This window comes from Chanodichthys erythropterus, chromosome 5 (assembly GCF_024489055.1).
Source record: "Chanodichthys erythropterus isolate Z2021 chromosome 5, ASM2448905v1, whole genome shotgun sequence".
In the NCBI taxonomy this organism is placed as follows: domain Eukaryota; kingdom Metazoa; phylum Chordata; class Actinopteri; order Cypriniformes; family Xenocyprididae; genus Chanodichthys; species Chanodichthys erythropterus.
The window spans coordinates 25,002,009-25,024,237 of record NC_090225.1 but is presented as its reverse complement, the minus strand read 5'-3'; the positions used below and the strand labels follow the sequence as shown (position 1 = coordinate 25,024,237).

Below are 22,229 nucleotides of genomic sequence, written 5' to 3'. Positions count from 1 at the left end.
TGTCAAGTTATTTTAGAATATTACTTAAAAAGCTTTGGTTTACTTAAGTAAATTCCGAGTCCAGGTGCTGTCGGCATTTCAGTGTTTTGGAGGGTGTGTGGGGCACAATCTAAACTCTTGTGCAGGGCTCAAACCATAGACAGTAAAAGAAATGGACACAGCGACCCCATTGGAACTCAATTGAGTCAAGTGAAGCCCATTTTTAGCGATTTTTAGCACTTCCGTTTCTGACGCGCAGACTCACACTAAGCTTGATGACGTCCGCAACCTGTCTGACAGATGTAAATCTTCTAGTAGCTGTGCGTGCAAACTGCCATCGTTAATCTTGCAGAGATGGCGAGCTTGAGCGGGGAGTTCTTTGGCGTGAGTGAGCAGGAGTAAGTATTCTGATTAATTATTTTGTATAGTATTTTAAAATGTAATGCCAGTACGCCATATTAAGATAATCTCCCCGATTGCCTGCGAGCTTCTCCTCCTGTCTGTACGGTAATTTCTGTACTGTGCGACAGAGAGTCGAGTGGTTATGACGCAATCTTTAGCTTATTTTTACAAAAACTGTTTCTACTGGGCCATAATGCAACATAGAAGGTAATGGAGCCCTTTATACATTGTCGTGTATCTTTAGAAATAAATAATGGACAAATGGAGTCTTTAAACGCCTCAGATGTAAAGTTGTCTGTCAAAGTGACGCCAAAATGAATGGGAGTCAATGGGGATGCTAACTCAAGTGAAGTTCTGCTACAAGATGGCAGCATGTGGCCGACTTCAACTTCCGGTCGACTTCCTTGGGCACTGGCTCAAACAAAGTCTGGGCCGACTCTGACTACACCAGAGCTGCTTATTTCTGGTTCTATGACTGTCACTGAAACTCATCAACATGTAGCTCCAAGCCGACAGGAAAAAGCATGAGGAATACTCCACTGTGAAAAAATATAATTACTGTACGCACCATTAACTTCACCGCATCTTCAACAATTATTCGGTCTTTGTCTTCAACTAGATGATTTGAACTTAATATTTGTAACATAAAAGAAGATGGTTGGATAATACGACAACAGAAGAATCAAACAAGTCAGCCGTTTTCACTGAAAGCATGTGTCGCTCCGAGATGCCTAGGGCAGCTCTTTTAAAGATTAGCTTTATTGTCATTCTGATGCAGTGCTATCCCCTAACTGCACTTAACTCTACCTATTCAGAATGTCCTAAAAGCTATAATCAGCAGCCACAAAGCCATCTGTGTGTCTTATTCAAATGATTGTAGCCTGTTAACAGTGAAAGCTAATGCATTTTTGCTACACAGCACAAACATGATGGTTCTTGCTCTTGTTTGTGCAGCGGCTGCTTGATAAGGCAGAAAATTGCTTTTGGATATCTCAATGTTACATTGTTTTCTTCCAAGTTAGAGGGGGTCGAAAAGAAATAGTTGTGCTCCAGGATAAGTGTGAATGGGTTTTTTAAATGACATGCAATTACCTTGTTAACATCTGGAATGGTTCCTTTGTTCTCAACTCATTTGAACTGTGAGGCGGGAGAGAGCAAATGGGCTACGACTAAATGACTTCAGAGAGTTGCGTCGAATGCCAAAATCTCAAACAACATCTTAAAAATTCTTATAAATGAAACCAAATAACACTCTTGTGTCAAGTGTCAGAACGTCAAATGGAAAGGAAGTATCACTTTGTGTCTGTCGGTATTCAGCACGATGCTGTCTGCTTTTAGGGATCTTTTTTTTTTTTTGGTAAATATCAGATGCATGAGTCTGCTTAGTCAATGGGTGTCATTCATGAAACACGAGTGCATTTCTATGTGTAACGTTCAGAAAACATTCTTACACAACTGTCACATTCAATTCATGTTTCATTACAGAGTAAACAAACTCATGAACACTGTCAAAATAAATTGTGTGCGAGTTCTGATTTCAAACAACAGCAAGCTTAAATGAAATATTGACATTTTAAATATTATTTCCTGACAAAACAAAGACATAAAATATTATGTAAGGTCCCTTAAAATCTCTAACTTTTTTCTTTAACAATTCATTAAAATAAACCAATTAGCTAAAATCAGATTTTCTTGTTGGAGGAAAAACGTGCCCATTTTGCAGCCCTCATGTTACTGAAAAACGTAAAGTCAACATGAAATTCTGCACCCTACAGAGGATAAGGTTTTGGAGAATGGATGGATGGATTAAATGCTGTTTTCAATCCTGTATTGTGATGCATTTCTGAGTGAAACCAGACAAACACAGAGAAGGATTTGATTTTATAAGTAGAAATTGAACGGATCAAGAAAAGTTGGCGTTACATACGGGAATGAGGAGAGAATAGAAATTGTGATTTCATCCAAAAATCAAATTTGCATCAGAAGTGGAGGTATTTTTTTTTTTACATTTTGATGAAGAATTGTGACAATTGTATGTTTATTATTCGTTCACAACATGATCAGGTAAGTCCTTTAAAAAAATAAATATGACCGATTTAATTTCACTATATAAGTTAGTTTCCCATCAGTGCTGGTCATAATGCACCAGCATACTGCAGTGTACAAAATGAAGAGGACAAAACTTCTTGGGAGAAACCGTTTGAAGTTGTAATCTCCAGACAGCTGATTCAGTAGCAGCTCTTCGCACACTCACCGTATCCAATGGGAAGCACGATTCTCCAGGTGCAGTCCAAGTTTCCAGGGTAGTTCCCAGGGAAACCCGGGCTCAGGACCACGTTGCTCATATCGTACAGACTCCCGCCACACTTTGCTAAAAACACAAGACATAAAAGAGAAAGCCAAAAGTGTTTGGAAATTAAAAACTACGAAAAAGCCATATGGCTCAGAAAATAAGCCATCTGATTAGAATGGAAAGACATACCAATACAGAGTGGAGGGGGGTAATTCCAGCGGCGCACGGTTCCTGGCATACACGTTATGTGCGAATGTCCCTAGAATGCAAGAGATCATGTGGTACCCTTTTCTATCACATGATTGCCCTTTTCTACCGGTGCGCAGGTGAGGCATATTGTATTTGTGTGTCAGGGCTGTGGATAATCAGCACCCTACCTGAAGCATGTATCCTGGCTCACAGCTGAACGACACAACCTCATTCACCATGTACCTGTCGCCATTCTTGATGCCATTGGCTGGGATCACGGGTTCCGGGCAGGTAGTCAGTCCCACAGCTAAACGGATCAGAGAAGGCATGGAGACAGGTTCTTAATACAGATTCTGGATATTATACCACAGCTCTCAAAAATGGATAAATAGTGTCCTATAGTGTCTATAGTGTCCTATAGTGTCATTTGAACGCATGTGCTCATTGTAATTTTATACAGTTTTTTATCCACTCGATTTCAGTACATAAATTCGCCACCAAAATAGACTGTGCAAGATGTTGCCATGGCAACGGCTGTGGTGTGGTTCATGAGAGTGTGCTTTCTGCATTTCTCTTGTTGAGATATGCCACACGATGGGTGGTTTTATCACAGTGGTATGCTTTTTTCTGTATTTTTGTAAACAGCACTCAGTGAATATTCATTTGTGATCAAGTTACACTGCAGAAATATGTCTACAAACAAAAAGATTAAAAGAGAAAATTGTTTTTGTGATCTATAATGGTCACTAAAACTAATAATAAACTAAAATAATAATACATTAATAATAATATGTTAAGAGACAAGGTCAATTAGATCTGAAGGCAAGATGATGTTTCATGGTCATCTTGCATCGTTGAAGCTGAATTTCTCATGTTGTGTTTATTGTCCTTTTTAAAAATATGTAAGTATAATTATTAATTTTTACTTCAGTTTTAGTTATTTTAGCACATCAATGAAAATGAGAAATTTTACCTTGATAAAGCTGAAATAAAATCTATATATTTTTTAAATATTTTATTTAAAGTAACAAAAGTTCAATCGGTAGTAATTGAATAGAATAACGAGACACAAACCTTTACATTCAGTCACGTTTGGTCCCATTTATTTTTGATCACAGTGCATACACATACAAACTTAAAGTCCAAAAGTGCGCACATTTGGAGAAATGCACATTTACCTCATATTTCATTAGATAGAATAAGCCCGGCCGTATGCAGGGTTTCATAATTACCTCAGGTCAGAAAGGGTAGTTTGCTAGGGGGGTACGGGGGCATATTCTCCCCCGGAAATTTAGATTTCCCTGGTGTACATATGTGCATTTTTAAGACGTTTTAAGGCCAACAAATTGGATAACAATTTAAAACCATGTCAACAAATAAATGCATGCACAGTTTTGAGGCAGTTTTAATCGCATGTTTGGTAATTTCATGACTTAACTTACAACAGAACAACGACCGTCATTGTTCCTAGTTTCTTTTGCGCTTTATTTAAGCTATAATAAATTAATTATGCAGCACGCGCCGGCGCATTTGCACATGCAATTCTTGAGTGCGCGCCACGAGCACAGTATAACGGCTGATTGGACAGTCATGTTAATTCTTCTGAGTTTTACCCACATAGCCTGAAAACATCTCAGCTGACCGCAGTTCACTGTTGTTCAACTGAAGCTCCTTCGTCGTCATCTGCACCTTTTCCACGCTTGTTTAACTTGCGCCTGGCACTGAGGCATGCGCGTCTGAAAAGTGTCCCATTTGTTGTGGTTGTAAAGAGACAGTTCTCTATAAACGCAGCGTTTTACTTGGTGATGTTTTAAAAAGAGATTTTTATTTTTGGTATTTTGTATGCTCTGTTGGTGGTGTGTGGGTGTGGAGTAGCATCACCCGGGGAAGGATATTTTTTTTTATCCCCAAGGGGATAAAAATTATTCAACAGAGGCAGGGATACATAGACCAGAAGACACCCCCCCCACCCCACAAATCGCACCCTGTATATATATATATATGATTCTAGTTAACTATAATGACCCTGCTGTGGGGTCTCACAGAGGATGTACTATGAAACTGGGCAGGGAAAGGGCTTATGTTCTGAGAGCTGAGCCAAAGATGACAGCTCAAAGCTGATGGCGATGTAGCAAATTGAAGCGGTTTGCCAAGACCCTCCCTTTCTCACTCCATTTCATCTTTATTCATAGCCCTCTAGTACATCAGAGTCAACATTATTCTTATATTTTCAACAAAGCTAATGTTACAGCATATATTAATCCTAGTGGTGTGTGGTGGTCCTCTGAAATGATTTTTTTTTTTTTTTAGTTCCATTCAGTAAATAAATTGTGTTGCATTTCCATTTAGTGTTTCAGGGTGTTTTTAGTGTTTCAAGGCATAAGGCCATTCACAGCATTCACCTTACACAATCAACAAAAAAATTATAATATTTTATATACACTGAAAAGTGAATAGTGAAATGACTATAATTTATTTAAAGTATATTTTTTTATATTGGTCTAATCAAAAATCATTGCACAAAACAGAAAATATGATGCATATTTTTTAAAAAAGACATCCCAATCAACATTAAGGTCTTTCAAAGTTGTCTTTATTTATATTAAGTATACTAAATTAAACATTGACTAACAAAATGTTTTTAGTCTTATCTTAAGACTATTGAAAATTATACTTTCATATTATAGCTAATTTAGCTTTTGTTTATGGTAAAATCAAAACGTAAAAAAAAAAAAAAAAGTTTTTAAAAATTGTATTGACCTACATTAAGTAACATTTAGGCTTATGTCTAAATAAAATATATTGATTAAGTATGTTTTTTTTTAATAATAATCTATTTATCTTTTTACTTTGTATGAATGTTTTGTTTTTGTTTTCTGGGAAAATTATATACAATATTAAATAAAAATGTACGTCATCATGCGACACATAACGCTGCAGACTGTCATGAATGCGCTCAGGCTGAGGCTGTGGATTAGAGGTATTAATGCTGTAAATAATGTTCAGTTCTGTAGCGTCTGGAGCGATCAAACACAATTGTAAAAGGCAATCACCCATGCAGGCCCCGTAAGGTCCGGCTCCCCTACTGAGCGCTATCAACCCATCTGCACCATGTGCTCTTTACACACATTTCAAAGACCCTTAGGAGACAGGCCACTAGAACCAGACATTCTCCATTGTATGGATTCTTTGCTATTAATTCATTGACAACCTTGTCTAAATTAATGAACATGCATTTCCCCAGTACATTGTGTATATTATTACTGTTTGTATGTTGTTCTTTCGTATGTTGTATAGTGTTAGGCATGCCTGAAAGCTGGAACTATGAGATAATGTATTTCATCTAGGTGATGTTTACTATCAAATTACTGCTTGTTTAATGACTCACATGTTGGTGGACATCAAAATATCATAGAACGCATTGTATGTTTGTTAGATTTATCAGAGTATAAATTGACACAAACCTACAGGCAAACCCAGGCAAATGAACTCACTTTAAAACAAATGAAATCCCCCGCCAGAGAATTTCTCATTGGTCAAGCCAAGATTTTAAGGTGTCGACTGTCTGGAGCACAAAAATCACACTCAGTTGAGTTTAGTTTTAGTGCTTACGGACTTCTAGTTCTTCGCTCTGTTCCTGTTGGTACAACTAGGGCCACCTGGCCCAAGTCGGGCTGGTAGGCCTCCATTTCAGTTCAAGCCATGCACAAACCACAAACCACAAAAGTCAAATTAACAGCGCAAAGTTTGTCTTCATTTTCTTCATCAACACCGAAGATGTTGATTAAAACTTCCACGCCAGCGGACCAAACCATCAAGGATTTTCTCATGAGCCTGCAGATCCGGACAGCTAAGGCATTTGCAAGTATCGTTTGAACACTAAATGGCAATTTAGTATTAAGACTGTCAACCCCTTTTAACAAAGGTGCTTTATAGTATTGAAACTGATGGTTCGTCCAGCAATTGTTAATTTACTCTTTCCATTGTTTCATTCCCCTGTTAAGATATGGTTCAAATTCATTTTCCACTCTCTCACTGCATGAATGGTATGTGTGTGTTTGTGATGTAGTTAAATAAAACTTGTGTACACACTCTTGTGAGTTGATTCTGGTCTGCTTATAAAACCAATGTCCCTGATAACGATTCGATCACAGCTACATGCTAAGAAAGCGACACTCTGTGGCCACAGAAAATATCCTTTCTATAAAAGTTGATAGACAATTAATACTGAGTGTTCGCTGGCCGAACAGATGAATTGATTGTAATATTAATTCAGTTACATTAAGTTAATTTTATTAACTGATTTAAATATCTATAATTAATCATAACGAGTTATGACTAATTATTAATATTTCCCCTTTTGAGCTAATAAATATTGTTACAGTTCCCTGCACAGACCAATCGTTTCACTTCTTAAGACCTCAATGTTTTGTCGAGAGCCATGGGTATTATTTTTGTTTTGTCTAAGCCACGTTCGCATGTGTTTTTTTTTTTTTAGCACCCATTGACTTCCAATATATGTATCACCAAGGACCACAGTTTCAGCTAAAAATCTTCTTTACTGTTCTACTGAAAAAAAAAAAAAAAAAAGTCACATACATCTTGCATGGCCTGAATGTGAGTAAATTAACAGCAAATTTTCATTTTTGGGTGAACTATCTCTTTAAGGGATAAAAGGATTATTTTACATCTGCTGGAGTCACTGTTGGGCAGTGTTACTTAAAAATTACTCATTTACACATTGTTTGATGCATATTTCTTTTGCTTTATCTCTGTACATTTATTATCTCATTCATTTTTTGGAAGATACGCTTGACAGCTTTTCCTCCGCAGAAATATATATATAAAAAATGCCCCTGATTAATCCACTGGAACACATACAGTAAAAGAAAAAAAAGAGCACAAGAAGGCAATGCGTGATAAAGATTGTCACAGAAAAAAAAAAAAAAGAACAGAGAAGCTTATCCGAGCTCACCCCAGGGTCAAAATGCCCCTAACTCATAGAACTCCACATTGCAATTATCTGTTTACTAAGCAGAGAGATGCAGATAAGGTATTAACTGTATTTACTGAGGCTGCTTACACTGTATCAGAGCAGTTGCAGTTTTTAATGCTGCTTTTGATGGAGTTTAATTAGCTTGGCTTTTTTACAGTCAACATACTGTCTTTTTATTATTATTATTTAAATGGATAGTTCACCCAAAAATGATAATTCTGGCATCATTTATGCCAAGTTTACACTACAGGATTTTAAGCCCGATTTAAGCTCGATTTGCAAGTTAACGAGCTCGTCGTCAAAGTCGGGCTGTGATCGGGGGGAAATCAGCGGGTGATTGGAGCTCACCAATCTTTATGTGTTAACTACTGAACGACGCATCAAAGAGGCTCGCTGACACGTCGCTGACACCTCACAGACACCAGACAAATATCTAGCATGCTAAATATCTGGAGCTGTCAGCCGACTCGATATTCTGTGGTTTCACGTGTTGTGATGCAACAGCCAATGAAATATACATTGATGTCTATGGAAGCAGCAATAACAATCCATTCAAATATAATTTGCCGACCTTTATTCATATCAGATACACATTGTGTAAGTAACTATAAAGATAACTCACTCACTCCCAGTTCACCAGCCACATGTATTTCAGTATAAATGGATGAATTCACGTTATATATATAAGATTAAGATAAGATAAGATAAGATCAAGGCCATTACATTGGTTTTTAAATGACAAAACACTCACTTGCACATATTTGAGAATCGGAATATCAGATAAAAGCAATACATGTGTCATACAGTGTGGCCGGCTGCCCGCAGTGTGTCACTTGACAAGCATGATGCGTCGTCATGGAAACAATAAAGGGAAACGTTCTAAAATAACAGTCGACTTAAATCTGGGAGGTCAACCAGAATGTTTTAAACTTATGTGTGAAATGGTTTAATTTTAATTAAATTTAATTCAAAATGTACTCTAATTTCCTCCCAACATCCATTTTCAAATAAAGTTGTTGGATGACAGTTGTCGTCAGCTCATGTAGTGTGTAACCTCCTGTTGCAGATAATTTAGGTAGTGTCACGTAGTGTGAACACCACAACGACTTCAAGACTCCACAGCAAGCCACGTAGTCTGAACAGCACAGCAATCTGCCGACGTTTAAAGTCCTGTAGTGTAAACTTGGCTTTACTGACCCTCATGTCATTCCAAACCCGTAAGACTTTCATTCATCTTCAGAGCACAAATGAAGATCTTTTTGATGATAGATTGTCTATGGAGGGACAGAAAGCTCTCAGATTTCATCAAAAAGATCTTCATTTGTGTTCCGAAGATGAACAAAAGTCTTATGGGTTTGGAACATCATAATGGTGAGTAAATGATGACAGAATTATAATTTTCACTAGCCCTTTAAGCTTTTTGAGACCAAAATGTTCAACTGTAACTCCAAGTACTTTCAGATTATCAAATCTACTTTGTGACTAGTCACGTGTAACATTACTGCAGCCTGCTCCCTAAACTGCCCTTTCACAGACAACAGAAAGAAACATGGATAAATTGGGCTGTCCCACTGAGAACACTACCCTCAGAAATGGACAAATGGGACATGCAGACAGTGAATTGGTATGGTGGTTTATATGAGGCTTGGTTTGAGCACACTAAAGGTCACAGTCTGAAAGGCTTACACACACACACAAGGTACAAACTGTATTCTATTCCATATAAACACATTTATAAACTGTTTTCTTCACAGGGACCAAAAATGTCCCCACAAGGACAAGGATTTCGGATATCGCCATCTTAGTGGGGATTATAGCTTATTTATACGAGTAGCCATGGGATATGGCTCTATATCAGCACAGCTGTGATTCGGCCGTAGTTAATCACAGCCGTGCTGATATAGAGCCATATTGCATGGCTATGAGTGTGATATTGCATTTATAACACAGTTCAGACAACGGTAAAAACCCTCTTTTGTGAGTAACTACTTCCTTCCGCCATAGATTCAAGTTTCAAGTTGACAGTTAAACATTTGAGCCAAAGCCTCCGTTACTAATTCTAACACATCACTCTAGGACTAGTAACAAAGGAACGTTGAGTCGCTTCATTGAAACTCACTGTAATATGTAGAGTATTATGATAGAGTGATCAAGAGCGAGTGTATTACCTGCATCTAGCTAATATTCTTCAGGTCAATCTTATATTCATAATCACAAAACATAACTTTGTTTGATACGTCTTGTAAGATGTTGTTTAAAGTAAAAACAACATAATTTTTTCCTTGTTTCAGTCCATTACATTATAAAAGTCTTTGAGACTGACTCACTCACTCACCGTTCCTGCCTGTTACCCGTTATCGACCCGTTGCTGCCTGTCCTGACCATTGCCTTGTCTGCTGTTCTGTGAATGATATCTGCCTGTCCTGACCATTGCCTGTATCCTGACTACGATCCTGCCTGTCCCTTGCTGTTCCTGTTTGTTCCCGTTTGACCCTGCCTGTACGATCACGCTCACTTTTAATAAAAGCTTTGCAATTGGATCCCTGCCTGAGTCCTGCTCCGTTACACTTATATAATAACGGTTACAATAACTTTGGGGAGTGTATTGATTGAGTTTGATGAATGCAGTCACTTAGAAAATGGAACGTGATGTTGCACACAAAGGGAAACAGCTAAAAATAAATGCTTAGCAATCGAAAGTAGTTAATAAAACTTATTACAGTTATTTAATACAATTAAATAAATATTAATTTAACATCATGTCAAAAATATATATTATTTTGGATTGTTTTAATTGTTGGACAAAGTAAATAAGATCAAGGCCACTGAGACACTGGGACAGGTCAAAACGACCCATTCAAACTACCTACCTTTGATGCTATGATAATCTTATGTTAGATCATAGTTTATATAAATGCACAATTATTTTCACTACAAAAACTTGGGATTTGTGCTTATAATGCTTTAGAAAAGGTAACAAAACACCAAAATTTACCTCATTGATGGAAAGCAGATAAAGTAAATCTGTGGTCACTGTACTAAACGTCACATCAAGAATGGCTTAGAAAAGTGAATGCAATTATATAAATAATATGCATGCATTTGTGAGTGTCCAAATACTGGGGATCCACTGCCAGTGTTATTGTAGTATCATTGGTATACTACTATTTTATTATTATACTATTATTTCATTATGTTATTATTGTTATTATTTTGAATAAGATTTTAATACTTAACGATAACAACCCTACTGCACATTTTGTATGTTTCTTATCTTATTCCTCAATATCATTGGCTGAGTTCAAAATTGCCCCCTATACTCTTAAATAGGGCACTATTTGAGGGGACAGCCATTTGTAGTGGTGTCCGAAACAACAGTGGACGTTATAGAGTGCACTCATTCAATCCCATAATGCACTGCAATAACGAATGTACAGCTGATGAACACTCAACAGCTAGAAAATAACTATAATGCACTGTGATGAACCAAATGAATTCCTGCATCCTGTCAGAAGATGAATCATCAATTCATCCATTTTCCAAACCGCTGGTTTAATGTGGGTACAGTGTAATTTTATACAAGCATAAATTAATTTTTTATTGATTATTAATTTTTTTAATTAAGGTTTATACATGCTAGTTTCCATGACAGAGTACAAGATAAATCATTACTACTGGAGCTACCAGTTTACTAACTTGAAAATGATCATTAAAGAGCAAGCACAAACTATGCAAAAGCAGCAGCTCGTTTTCATTCACTCCTTTAAAGGTGCCCAAGAATTGACATTTTACAATATGTAATATAAGTCTAAGCTGTCCCCAGAATGTATCTGTGAAGTTTCGGCTCAAAATACTCTGTATATATTTTATTTTACCATGTTTTAACTGCCTATTTTGGGGTGGCATTAAAAATGCTCTGATTTGGGGAGTGTACACATTTAAATCCTCGTGCTCCCCACCCCCAAGCTCGCGACTCCAATAAACATTGCATAAACAATACTGAAGTTCACAACTCTCAAAATATATCTTTACAAACTGTTTGTGATGCAGCATATCAGATCACATAAGTATGGCATGTATTTTGTGGATGTTTGCTAACATTTGATTCTGAATGAGTTTGATAAAGCTACACAGTTGGAGAGGCTCGATAAGAATTAAGATGCATTTATGAATTATACAGACTACAAGCGTTTTCAGGTTAAAAATTAAAATAACGACATGGCTCTGGTCTCCGTGAATACAGTAAGAAACATGATGAGACATAAATGTGGTAACTTTAACAACATTTAACAGTACATTAGCAACATGCTAACAAAACATTTAGAAAGACAATTTACAAATATCACTAAATATATCATGATATCATGGATCATGAACAGTTATTATGGATCCATCTGCCATTTTCGCTATTGTCCTTGCTTGCTTTACAATAACCTACCTGCAGAACTTCAGATGATTCGGCTGTGTAGCTCCAGACGTTAATACTGGCTTTACCTTGAACACGGGCTGGTATATGCAAATGTTGGGGGCGTAAATAATAATGATCCTGACCGTTTCATCACAGTCGGTGTTATGTTGAGATTTGCCTGTTTTTCCATGGTGTTTTTCATGCATGAGATTTACATATGAAGGAGGAAACAATGGTGTTTGAGACTCACTGTATACCATTTCCATGTACAGAACTCTTATTATTCAACTATGACAAGGTAAATTCAATTTACAATTCTCACCTTTAAGTGGACTATATTAGTGGAGTTGGGAATAGTGAATGAGGGTATAGGGGGGCAAGCACAGCCATTCAGTTCAGTTCATTTTTCAGGTTTCTACTAATACTAATGACCTGAGGATGTGAATCAAGTGTTTTAAATAAGGAAGATATACAAAATGTGCAAAAATTGAAAATTACGTATTGCAATGAAATTTAATAGTGCTATTGTCCAGATATATTGTAAGGCCACTGTAAATGACATCATTAAAAATAAATAAATATATAAATAATACGTTAAAAAAGAAAGAAAGAAAAAAAAAAAGATACTACTGAAAATATATTTGGAACATAGGTTTTTTTTTTTTTTTTTTTTAGATTTTTTTATGAACAATGTAAGGTTAAACTGGATCCCCATTGTTTTCCAATATCATTCGTGCTGGCATCAACAAACAAAAACGCCGCAGCCGAGCAAATAATGAGAGCTGGGGTGCGCAGTCTTCTGCCTTTACCTGGCAGCAAAGCAGTAAGAGAAGAAAGAAATATGGCTCAGTGTGTGTGCATGTGTATGTGTGTGTTTGTGTCCCTGCCATGTGTGTGTTTGCCGGTGAAATATAGCGGCGAGTCTTGCTCTGGACTGTTACCAAGGGCAGAGGGTTCAGGATAATGAAAGCACCATGGTGACATGTTCTATACTCACTTTTGTACTCAAGGTGAAATCCAGCTGCGACGACACTGATATCTGTATGGAAGTGCAGGTAAAGCTGGTTGGAGGTGCTGTTCAACAAGGCTGGAGCCGTTGTACCTGGAAGATAACACCAGAGAGGGGCCTGAGCAGGAAAAGGGCTGGAGTTATCACACAAACGGACAGCATGTTCTCATTCCAGCACTCACACACTAGCTAAATGAGAGTGTGCACACAGAAACAAAAGGGCAAAGGGAGGTAAGCAGCTGTTAATCACAGCAGGCGTATCGCTCTCGTGAAAGACTCGCCCGTTTTGGACATCAGCCAAATGAAACGGAGTCAAGTAAAAAGGGACGGCAAAGGAAATGTTTGACAGGCGCTAGTCATTGAAGTGTGTCGCTATCCTTCCGAGCTCTCATGGGGGAACTTTCATCACAGCTCAGAGGAAAGAGTCACTTATCATCCGACTAAAAAGCAAAGCAGCTACTGCCACTCTGGATTCAAAGCAGAGGATTTTCCTTCTGCTTATACATATATGGACAGAACTATTATAGAGCGTGACATCTTTAATAAGTGGAAAAAAAGTCATGAATACTACATAACATCCTTAAAGTCAACATGAAACAGTGCTGCAGTGCAACTTATATAATTTCACATATTTCCAAGTGAAACGGAGAGAAAGTCTGTTGGTTGGGACTTGATTTTATCCTTCAGGAATTGGTTGGATTGTAAATAAAAAAATAAAAAATGGGCGTTATGTACCAGAGTCAAGGCAGTTGGAGGGTTGGATCAAGTTATTACAGAAGTGCACCAATGAATTGTTCACATTTAGACCAGAAATGTGAAATTTTGATATTTTCAATATTTTACATAATAGGGGTTATTTCTATAATTTCATATTTTGACCGTTATACTTTTTTGCCACTTATAATTTTAGTAAATATTTCTTTGTACCAAAATAGCATTTTATTTTGTTCCACCCTTTCCCTAACATACAACGGCTGTTTTTGCTACTGTATCATTAAGAAATTCCTGCCAAGTCACAGAATACTGAACAGGCACTGATAAGTAAATGTGGGCAGACATGTGTTAAAGAAATGTTCTGGGTTCAGTACAAGTTGTGCTCCACTGACATGTAGCCAGATATCAATTACCACAGAAATAATTCTGAGTCACCCCTCAGTTTGTAAAAACAAAGCAAAACCGTATATACAGTAATGCTTGTACAGTTGCACCAGGTTAAATGTTAATACACAGTTTGGAAAGCACCCATCCATCAATTTTTTTTCATGATAAATATGTTGCATATTGTTGATGAAGTTAATGGTAAAATTGATGTTAATGTAGTTAATGTAATGTAATACATGAATAGTTTGATTATAAGGACATTTTTGTAACTTCTATTGTACAATAAACATGTCTGATACTGTGTTGGGTCCTAAAAGTAAAATTGTTAAAAACTGGGTCGTGAAGAAAACCAGTTGAAAGCAACTGTTGTACAGATGACTTTCTAGACACTGGAATTCATGTGCAACGAGATAGTCTTTCTTAGTTCATTGTTAGCTGACATTAGCCCAGGTCTAAAATGTTAACAGTTACAACTTTTGATACTAATATATAGTTTTGATATAATTTCGATACTAGTATTAGTAAATGTTGAGATTAACTTTAACTAAGGCTAATAAATGCTTTGGAAGCATTATTCAGTGTTAGTTCATGTTAACTAATGTAGTTAACTCATTTTATCAAATGGAACCTGTGTGGAAATTGTAAAGTGTTACCATCTCACTTGTGGTACACTATAAAAAAATGGCTGTAAATTTACAGCCAATTTCCAACAGTAAAATACTGTTATTTCAATAAACAGTTAAATCCTGTAAATTTACAGCTAATGGTCGGTAAATCAATTACTTGCAGTAAATTTACAGCACTTAAGCCGGGTTCACACTGTGGGATCTCAGCTGTCATTAATGTCAGACTGCACAACAGTCAAAACGCGTTAAACGCTCACATGAAAACTTGTCCGGAGTTTTACATCATCAAAACATACACATTCGTTGACAGTGAGCTGCATTACACGCGGGACTGAATGGTGGCTAACAACGACATCTCTATCATTATTTTGATCACGGCTTGTCTTGAAAAAAGAAGACAATTTGACGTTTGTCGTAGGAGAAGTCACACTGGAGGATTGTGCGCCAAATCTTCTGACACTGCCAGAATTTCGTCTGAGGTAAAATTTGATCGCAACGGTCATTAACTGGCTGTCGGTGAACATGTCAAACTAGCGATCAAAGACAACAGATTTTAGGCTAGGATTATAGGAATCTTTTAGGATTTGCAAAATTTGTCTCAGACGACCAAATCTTGGCCAAAATCGCACAGTGTGAACCAGCCTTTAACAGTAAAAAGGTTTGTTCCTGAGAAAAACGGTCTCATACTGTAAAAAACAGCACATGGGGGCAGAGCATCTTCAACGAGCCTCATTCAACGGAACCAACCAACGGAATCTCTTCGTCTGCGTGTGCTAAAGAAGTAAACCGCCTTTTTCATGGCTCTTGAGATATTTTTGCTGTTGGTGCGAATTGCGTGTTACTGAAAGACAGACAGACAGACCGTTATAAACGGTGAGCCATTTCACTAGTCAGTGTTCTCCAAACTCCGATTTTAAGGTTAGGTTTTGACGGCCCGTCATCAGGTATTACTCGTTGGTCACCACACCTAAAGATATTGTTCAGATGTTGTATTTCAAGACATTTTTCAGGTTTTGTTCTTAAAACGATATTGTGTGTAATTATTTATTACACATCTCATCCCAGTCCTCCGTTTCTAATTTAAATCGTCATTTTAGAACTTACGTTATTACATCACATCTGAGAAATTTAATTGCAAAATTATTTTATTGATAAAGTGTATGTTTAAGTCTATGTGTGTCTGCACTATATGTGTGTGCGTTTGTATGTGATAAAGAGCGGGAGAATCAGAGTATGTGTTAGACAATAAAACATGGAAAAGGTTTTTCATTTTTATCCTCTTGTTTGTTATATTTATTTGCTTGATAAATTTCTTTGTGGGGTTTGGTTCTTTTGCGGTTTTAGGCTCTAAGGACCTTTGAGATAACTGAAATCGTTTAGCGAAGTGATATGGAACTGTAATGCGGTCAAATCCTCAAGATGCCTGGAACTACTTGGACCTGCTTTGAACAGCTGTAGTATAAAGAGGTAATATTGCAAAAGTGGTTTGATTTTCTTTTATAGGAGCCTTTAAATTGATTTACATGTATTTCTGATTTAGTAAGATCAGAGTTATGTACTTTGTAAACTTTATGCACACATGTAACACATGCAGTGCTATCTGTGCATTTATGAGGCACATGCAAATTCACATGCATGTCTCCAGTAGCATGCAGAATACACCCATAGCTTACAGACACACAATCAATCAACCACATAACTATTCACTCTTCTGTGGCTACATGGAAAACAGACATTAACACAATCTTTTACACACCCCTACATTTGTTAAGATGACATTTTGTCTTGTGTTTTTTTTTTTTTTTTTTTTTTATGTAATAAACATACACCCTCGTTTATGTAGTTTACAAGTTTCTAATTATGTAAAAAAAAACAAAAAAACATTCAACTAAACAGTTCAGTTTCTGTTCAATTTAAAACTGTGTACAGTGTTAATAATAACTGTCTTTACCATGTGCAATATATATAGACACTAACATTTTCTTAATGACCAGTTTCATCAGACCTCTTTCCAGATCTATCCAAAGTTGGTGTAATGTAATCTTTTTTAAAGGTTAAAGGATTAGTTCACTTTCAAATAAATTTTTCCTGATAATTTACTTACCCCCATGTCATCCAAGATGTTCATGTCTTTCTTTCTTCAGTGGAAAAGAAATTAAGGTTTTTGATTAAATCATTCCAGGATTATTCTCCTTATAGTGGACTTCAATGACCTCCAAACGGTTGAAGGTCAAAATGACAGTTTCAGTGCAGCTTCAAAGGGCTTTAAACGATACCAGATGAGGAATAAGGTTCTTATCTAGAGAAACAATCGGTCATTTTCTAAAAAAAAAAAAAAAAAATACAACTGTATATGCTTTATAAACACATGATCGCCTTCCAAGTGGTTCCGCCAAAACCACACTTTCGTATTCTTCAAAAAGCTTATGCTGTATGTCCTATGCTTATGGAAAAAATTGAACTGGCACCACGTTCATTCCGTAAGTTAAATAGGGAAGGTGTAGGGCATACAGCGTAAGCTTTTTGAAGAATACGAAAGTGCACTTTGGGTGGAACCACTTTGAAGGCGATCATTTGTGTTTATAAAGCATATACATTTGCATTTTTCGAAAATGACATATAGTTATGCTAGATGAGACCCTTATTCCTCGTCTACTATCATTTAAAGCTCCACTGACTGCCTTTGTAACTACCACTTTGATGCTTCAAAAACTTTCTAAAGAGATTGGAAAACTAATCCATATGAACATACTAATCACTTGTTATGATGAAAATAATTAATTTAGGCTTTTACTTGCACGTAAACATTGATCAGAGAACATAAGCTCAACCTAACCTGCTTTGAGAATGAACCTCATTGGTTACTCAGCACGTTTGAGCTTCCGGAAGAGGTTTGTTCTTGTGCGTTATTCAAGTTATGTTGAGCTTTTGCTTATGTTTGCTGATCAATGTTTACATGCGATTAAAAGCCTAAATTAAATCTTTTCATCATAACAAGCAATCAAGTCTCTTCAGAAAATTTGGTCTAAACTGCTCGATTCATATGGATTAGTTGTCCGATCTCTTTATGAAGGTTTTGAAGCATCAAAGTGGTAGTTAAAAAGGCAGTCAATGGATGGAAATCTGACAGCTTCTGTAATCAAAAAGATCTTAATTTGTGTTCGGAAGATGAACAAAAGCCTTACGGGTTTGGAACAACATGAGGGTGAGTACTTAATGACAGAATTTTAATTTTGGGGTGAACTAACCCTTTAACTTATTGTTTGTATTTATGTTGATAATCAGTTTGGGTCAGTTTCAGTCAATTTGTCAATGCCTATTTTTTTGATGTTTCATAAATAGCAAATGATGCACCATAATCTATTTCTTCTTTATTTATTTTCTCTCCATCTAGTAGGGGTGTAACGGTACACAAAACTCATGGTTCGGTACGTACCTCGGTTTTGAAGTCACGGTTCGGTACAGTTTTCGGTACAGCAGGTGGAGAGAAAACTAAACATAAAATTGCTTTTTTTTATTATTAAACAGATGTTTACTGAACAAATTGTGTTTTTGTCTTTAAATATATTAAATTAAATTAAAACTAAAAGTTTCTTAAGGATAAAAAAATGATCTCTGCTAATGCTATAAACTATGTAGGGAGCCCTAACTTGAAAGAAGCCCAAACTATTAGCCTAAATTCAATTGCTTTTTTATTTTTAGATAAAATAATCAACACTCAAATAACAAATTGTATGCAAACCTGTAAGCTGCACCTAAGGCAGTTTTTGCATTAACTTCTAAATGTTTTTACTCCAATTTGTTGTTGAAATATAATCATTTCTACACAGTGGCTGTTATTTTAACATCAGATTTATTTAAACATACGTTAAATAGCCTAATCAGGATATCACTAAAAGATTAAGTAAAATAATGAATATATTGGCTAATACAGTGCATATATTAAGCGAAAGAGTTCATTTCTCTAGCGAACTAACAAGCTGTGAACACTGAATGGCTTTTCTGAGGTAAATGCATCATGACATATTGTTGAATACGGACGCTTTCATTGATGTCTTTCCACCGTTGAAACACTGAATGAGTGATAACATGAGATATGACCGTTTCAGTAAGTTGTACTGAATCTTGCAACATACCTTCAGATGTTCTTTCATGTTTATTCTGTAGCTAGTATTAAGGAGTAAGAGATGAACACATTCACTTGCGCTCTGCGCTCGCCGGTTGAACTGAGGCGCCTGTACAGTGATCTGTCACCCCACGTCAAAGCACATCAAAATGGCATTTTCTGTTTAAACTTCATGATTTCGTGGACAGAATTTGAAGGATGATACTTTGTTTCTTATCGAAAGTAACAAAACGCAGAGCTTATTGCGGTTATTGGTGGTGAATATTGGTTGCAATGTAATGCTTCGGTACACACGTGCACCGTACCGAAAGCCCTGTACCGAAACGGTTCGGTACAAATACGTGTACCGTTACACCCCTACCATCTAGTGAAAAATAGTTTAACATGTCTGTTTGCATTATATACTAGAAATACTAGAGATATGTTAATTATGTATTGTTTATGTATTGTTTTAATTTTTCTGTATTGTAGAATTATAGCTGTAACCATTGCTGCAAGTACAATGTAAAACAACGTTGAAACCGTAATATTACGGTAAATGGCTGGAACCACAGCTGCCAGTATTTTACTGTGAAATTACAGCACAGCTGTAAAATAGAAAAACTGTGTTGAAACCGTAAAATGGAAAAAACGGCATTAAAACCGTAAAATGGGAAAAGGGTGTTGAAACTGTAAAATGGAAAAAACAGCATTAAAACCGTAAAACGGAAAAACAGTTTTTAAACCGTAAAATGGAAAAACAGTGTTGAAACTGTAAAATGGAAAAACGGCGTTGAAACTGTAAAATGGAAAAACGGCGTTGAAACAGTAAAATTATGGTATATAGCTGGAACCACAGCTGCCAGTATTTTACCGTAAATTTACAGGTAATTATTTTACAGTTACATTATAGTCTGCATAGTTAATTCAAAGCATTTGAAGAATGTGATTTATGCTGTAAAAAGAGGGAAAACATATCTCACAACAACATCATAATAAATGAAGTAGAGCAGTGGCAAACGAAAATAAAAAGAAGAAAATTTCTGCAGTGTATCACATCAGAATCCAACATCTCTGGTTCCTGCAGGCTTTCCAGGTCCTTTTCTCCTTTGAGCTTATTTGCTTTTTCCCATATTCTTTCCATATTCATTCCATATTCTTTTTATCTCCCCGTGGGAATGAAGGTACAATTCAAATACTGTGTAAAAGTAAATAAGGCTGGAGTAAACAAGATTGTAAAAAGAACCAACAAATACTGTTTATACTATTCAGTGCCTTAGTACGCCGCCGCATAGCGACTCAGGATAAATGTTTAAATACACCCACATAGCCATGGCATGCTCTTAGAGAACAGTTTAGTTTGAGAAAAAAGATTTCTTTCAAACTAACAGCTGTAGCATTTATTCATCCATGGCTTGTTTATATCTTTACACAAATGTCCAAAATGGTGTCATGCGGCTGCCAGGAAATGGTTCACCGGCATGTTTTGCACTGAAAACATCCTTCCCATCTGACTGCTAATATTCCAGTCGATCCAAGTCCAAGTACATTAGACTGATGACCGAAGCCTGAAAAATGCTCCTTTGTGCTTGGATGATTTGACTAATAATTTTAGGATGAAGTTTGACAGCTGCATAGAGCTCATCCAGTGTCCAGCTATTCAGCAGTCTATCATCTCTATTAGGGACAAGGCAATCTAGAGAAGATCTTAAAACGCTCAGACGAGACTCAGATGAGCTTAAATGGACTTTGTCAGACAGAATATGTTACACTTAAAGTACTATATCACATTGGTTGCCAAATAGGACAAGGAGAGATGCATCCTCACAGATTAGGGGGATTTGAGAAGAAGGATTCTTTGTAAAATACATGCCCACAATTCCCTATAAGATGAGCACTGATGTTGCTCCCACACAGATGGACAAAACAATTTGCACACAGAAGGCAGACTCAAAAATTAGTGGGGTAAATGATGAATGGGCAGCGTTTGAACTGGAGTCCAACCACATGTCTATTCATTATTGGAATGGAACCGAAGCTGTGGGAGATTGTGTGCAGAAACATGAAGCACTCATTAATTTGCGACAGGAGGAACAAATCCTAAAACACTACAGAGACTACATGTTCATAATGACAAAATAACAGGACAAATATATACAGAAATATGGACTCTAGATAATATAATTATGAGTTATACAATAATATTTCTATAAAAATGTAACACTATTTTACAGTGTCATTGGTACACACGTTAGATGTACAATAACAGTAAATTATGCATAAACACATGCATAAATAACCCTAAACCAAACACAATTCCTAACCCTATAGTAAGCACATGTTGTTAATTAATATTACTCAGTACTTTATATATATATATATATATATATATATATATATATATATATATATATATATATATATATATATATATATATATATATATATATATATATATATATAATTACAATGTAACAAGGACACCTTTCAGCGGAACTCAGTAAGATTTGCAAAGCTCCCCCTACAGGTTCCTTCAGTTAATCACACTGTCGTAAATACTCCAAGCGCAGCTCTTGACTACAACGACTACAACGCTCACCAGCGCAGTAGTTTTGCAAATACAGTACAAGAAATCTCGATGGAGGTGGGTAATATTCGAAATTGTCTTATAAAGTCATAATATATACATTGTTTTTGAATTACCGTAAAGCATTTTGTCACTCTCGCGTGAACGTGAACATGAGGCGAGATTATGTCGGGTCGGCGCAGATCAATTTGCAAGTGCTGTTTTTTGGCATAGACGTGCCAGAGGGGGTTAGTGCACACCTCAAACACACCACTACAAGTCAATTAACCATCGTAAGGACTTAGAAAACTATTCATGAAGGTAAAAAAGTTAATTAGTTCTGCTTTAAAGTAGTGGGTTACACTTTATTTTTTAAGGTGTCTTTGTTGTACTGTAATTATACATTTAAGTAATGCGTAATATTAAGTACTGTAACTACATGTGCTTACTACAGGTTTAGAGCTAGGGTTTGGTTTGGTTTAGGATTAGTTGCATGTAAATATGCATAAATTATACTTATTACATTAATAACTACATGTAACAAATGTAACAATG

At 36.3% G+C, this 22,229-nt stretch overlaps 1 protein-coding gene across 1 annotated transcript in view; it reads right to left on the bottom strand.

Moving 5' to 3' along the window:
- The window catches only part of LOC137020177 (CUB and sushi domain-containing protein 1-like), a 245,575-nt gene that overhangs the window by 66,606 nt on the left and 156,740 nt on the right, over positions 1-22,229 (bottom strand). The window contains 4 exon segments of the mRNA XM_067385422.1: positions 2,636-2,752; positions 2,864-2,933; positions 3,052-3,170; positions 13,265-13,369. Of these exon segments, the coding sequence (XP_067241523.1) occupies positions 2,636-2,752; positions 2,864-2,933; positions 3,052-3,170; positions 13,265-13,369 (411 nt within the window).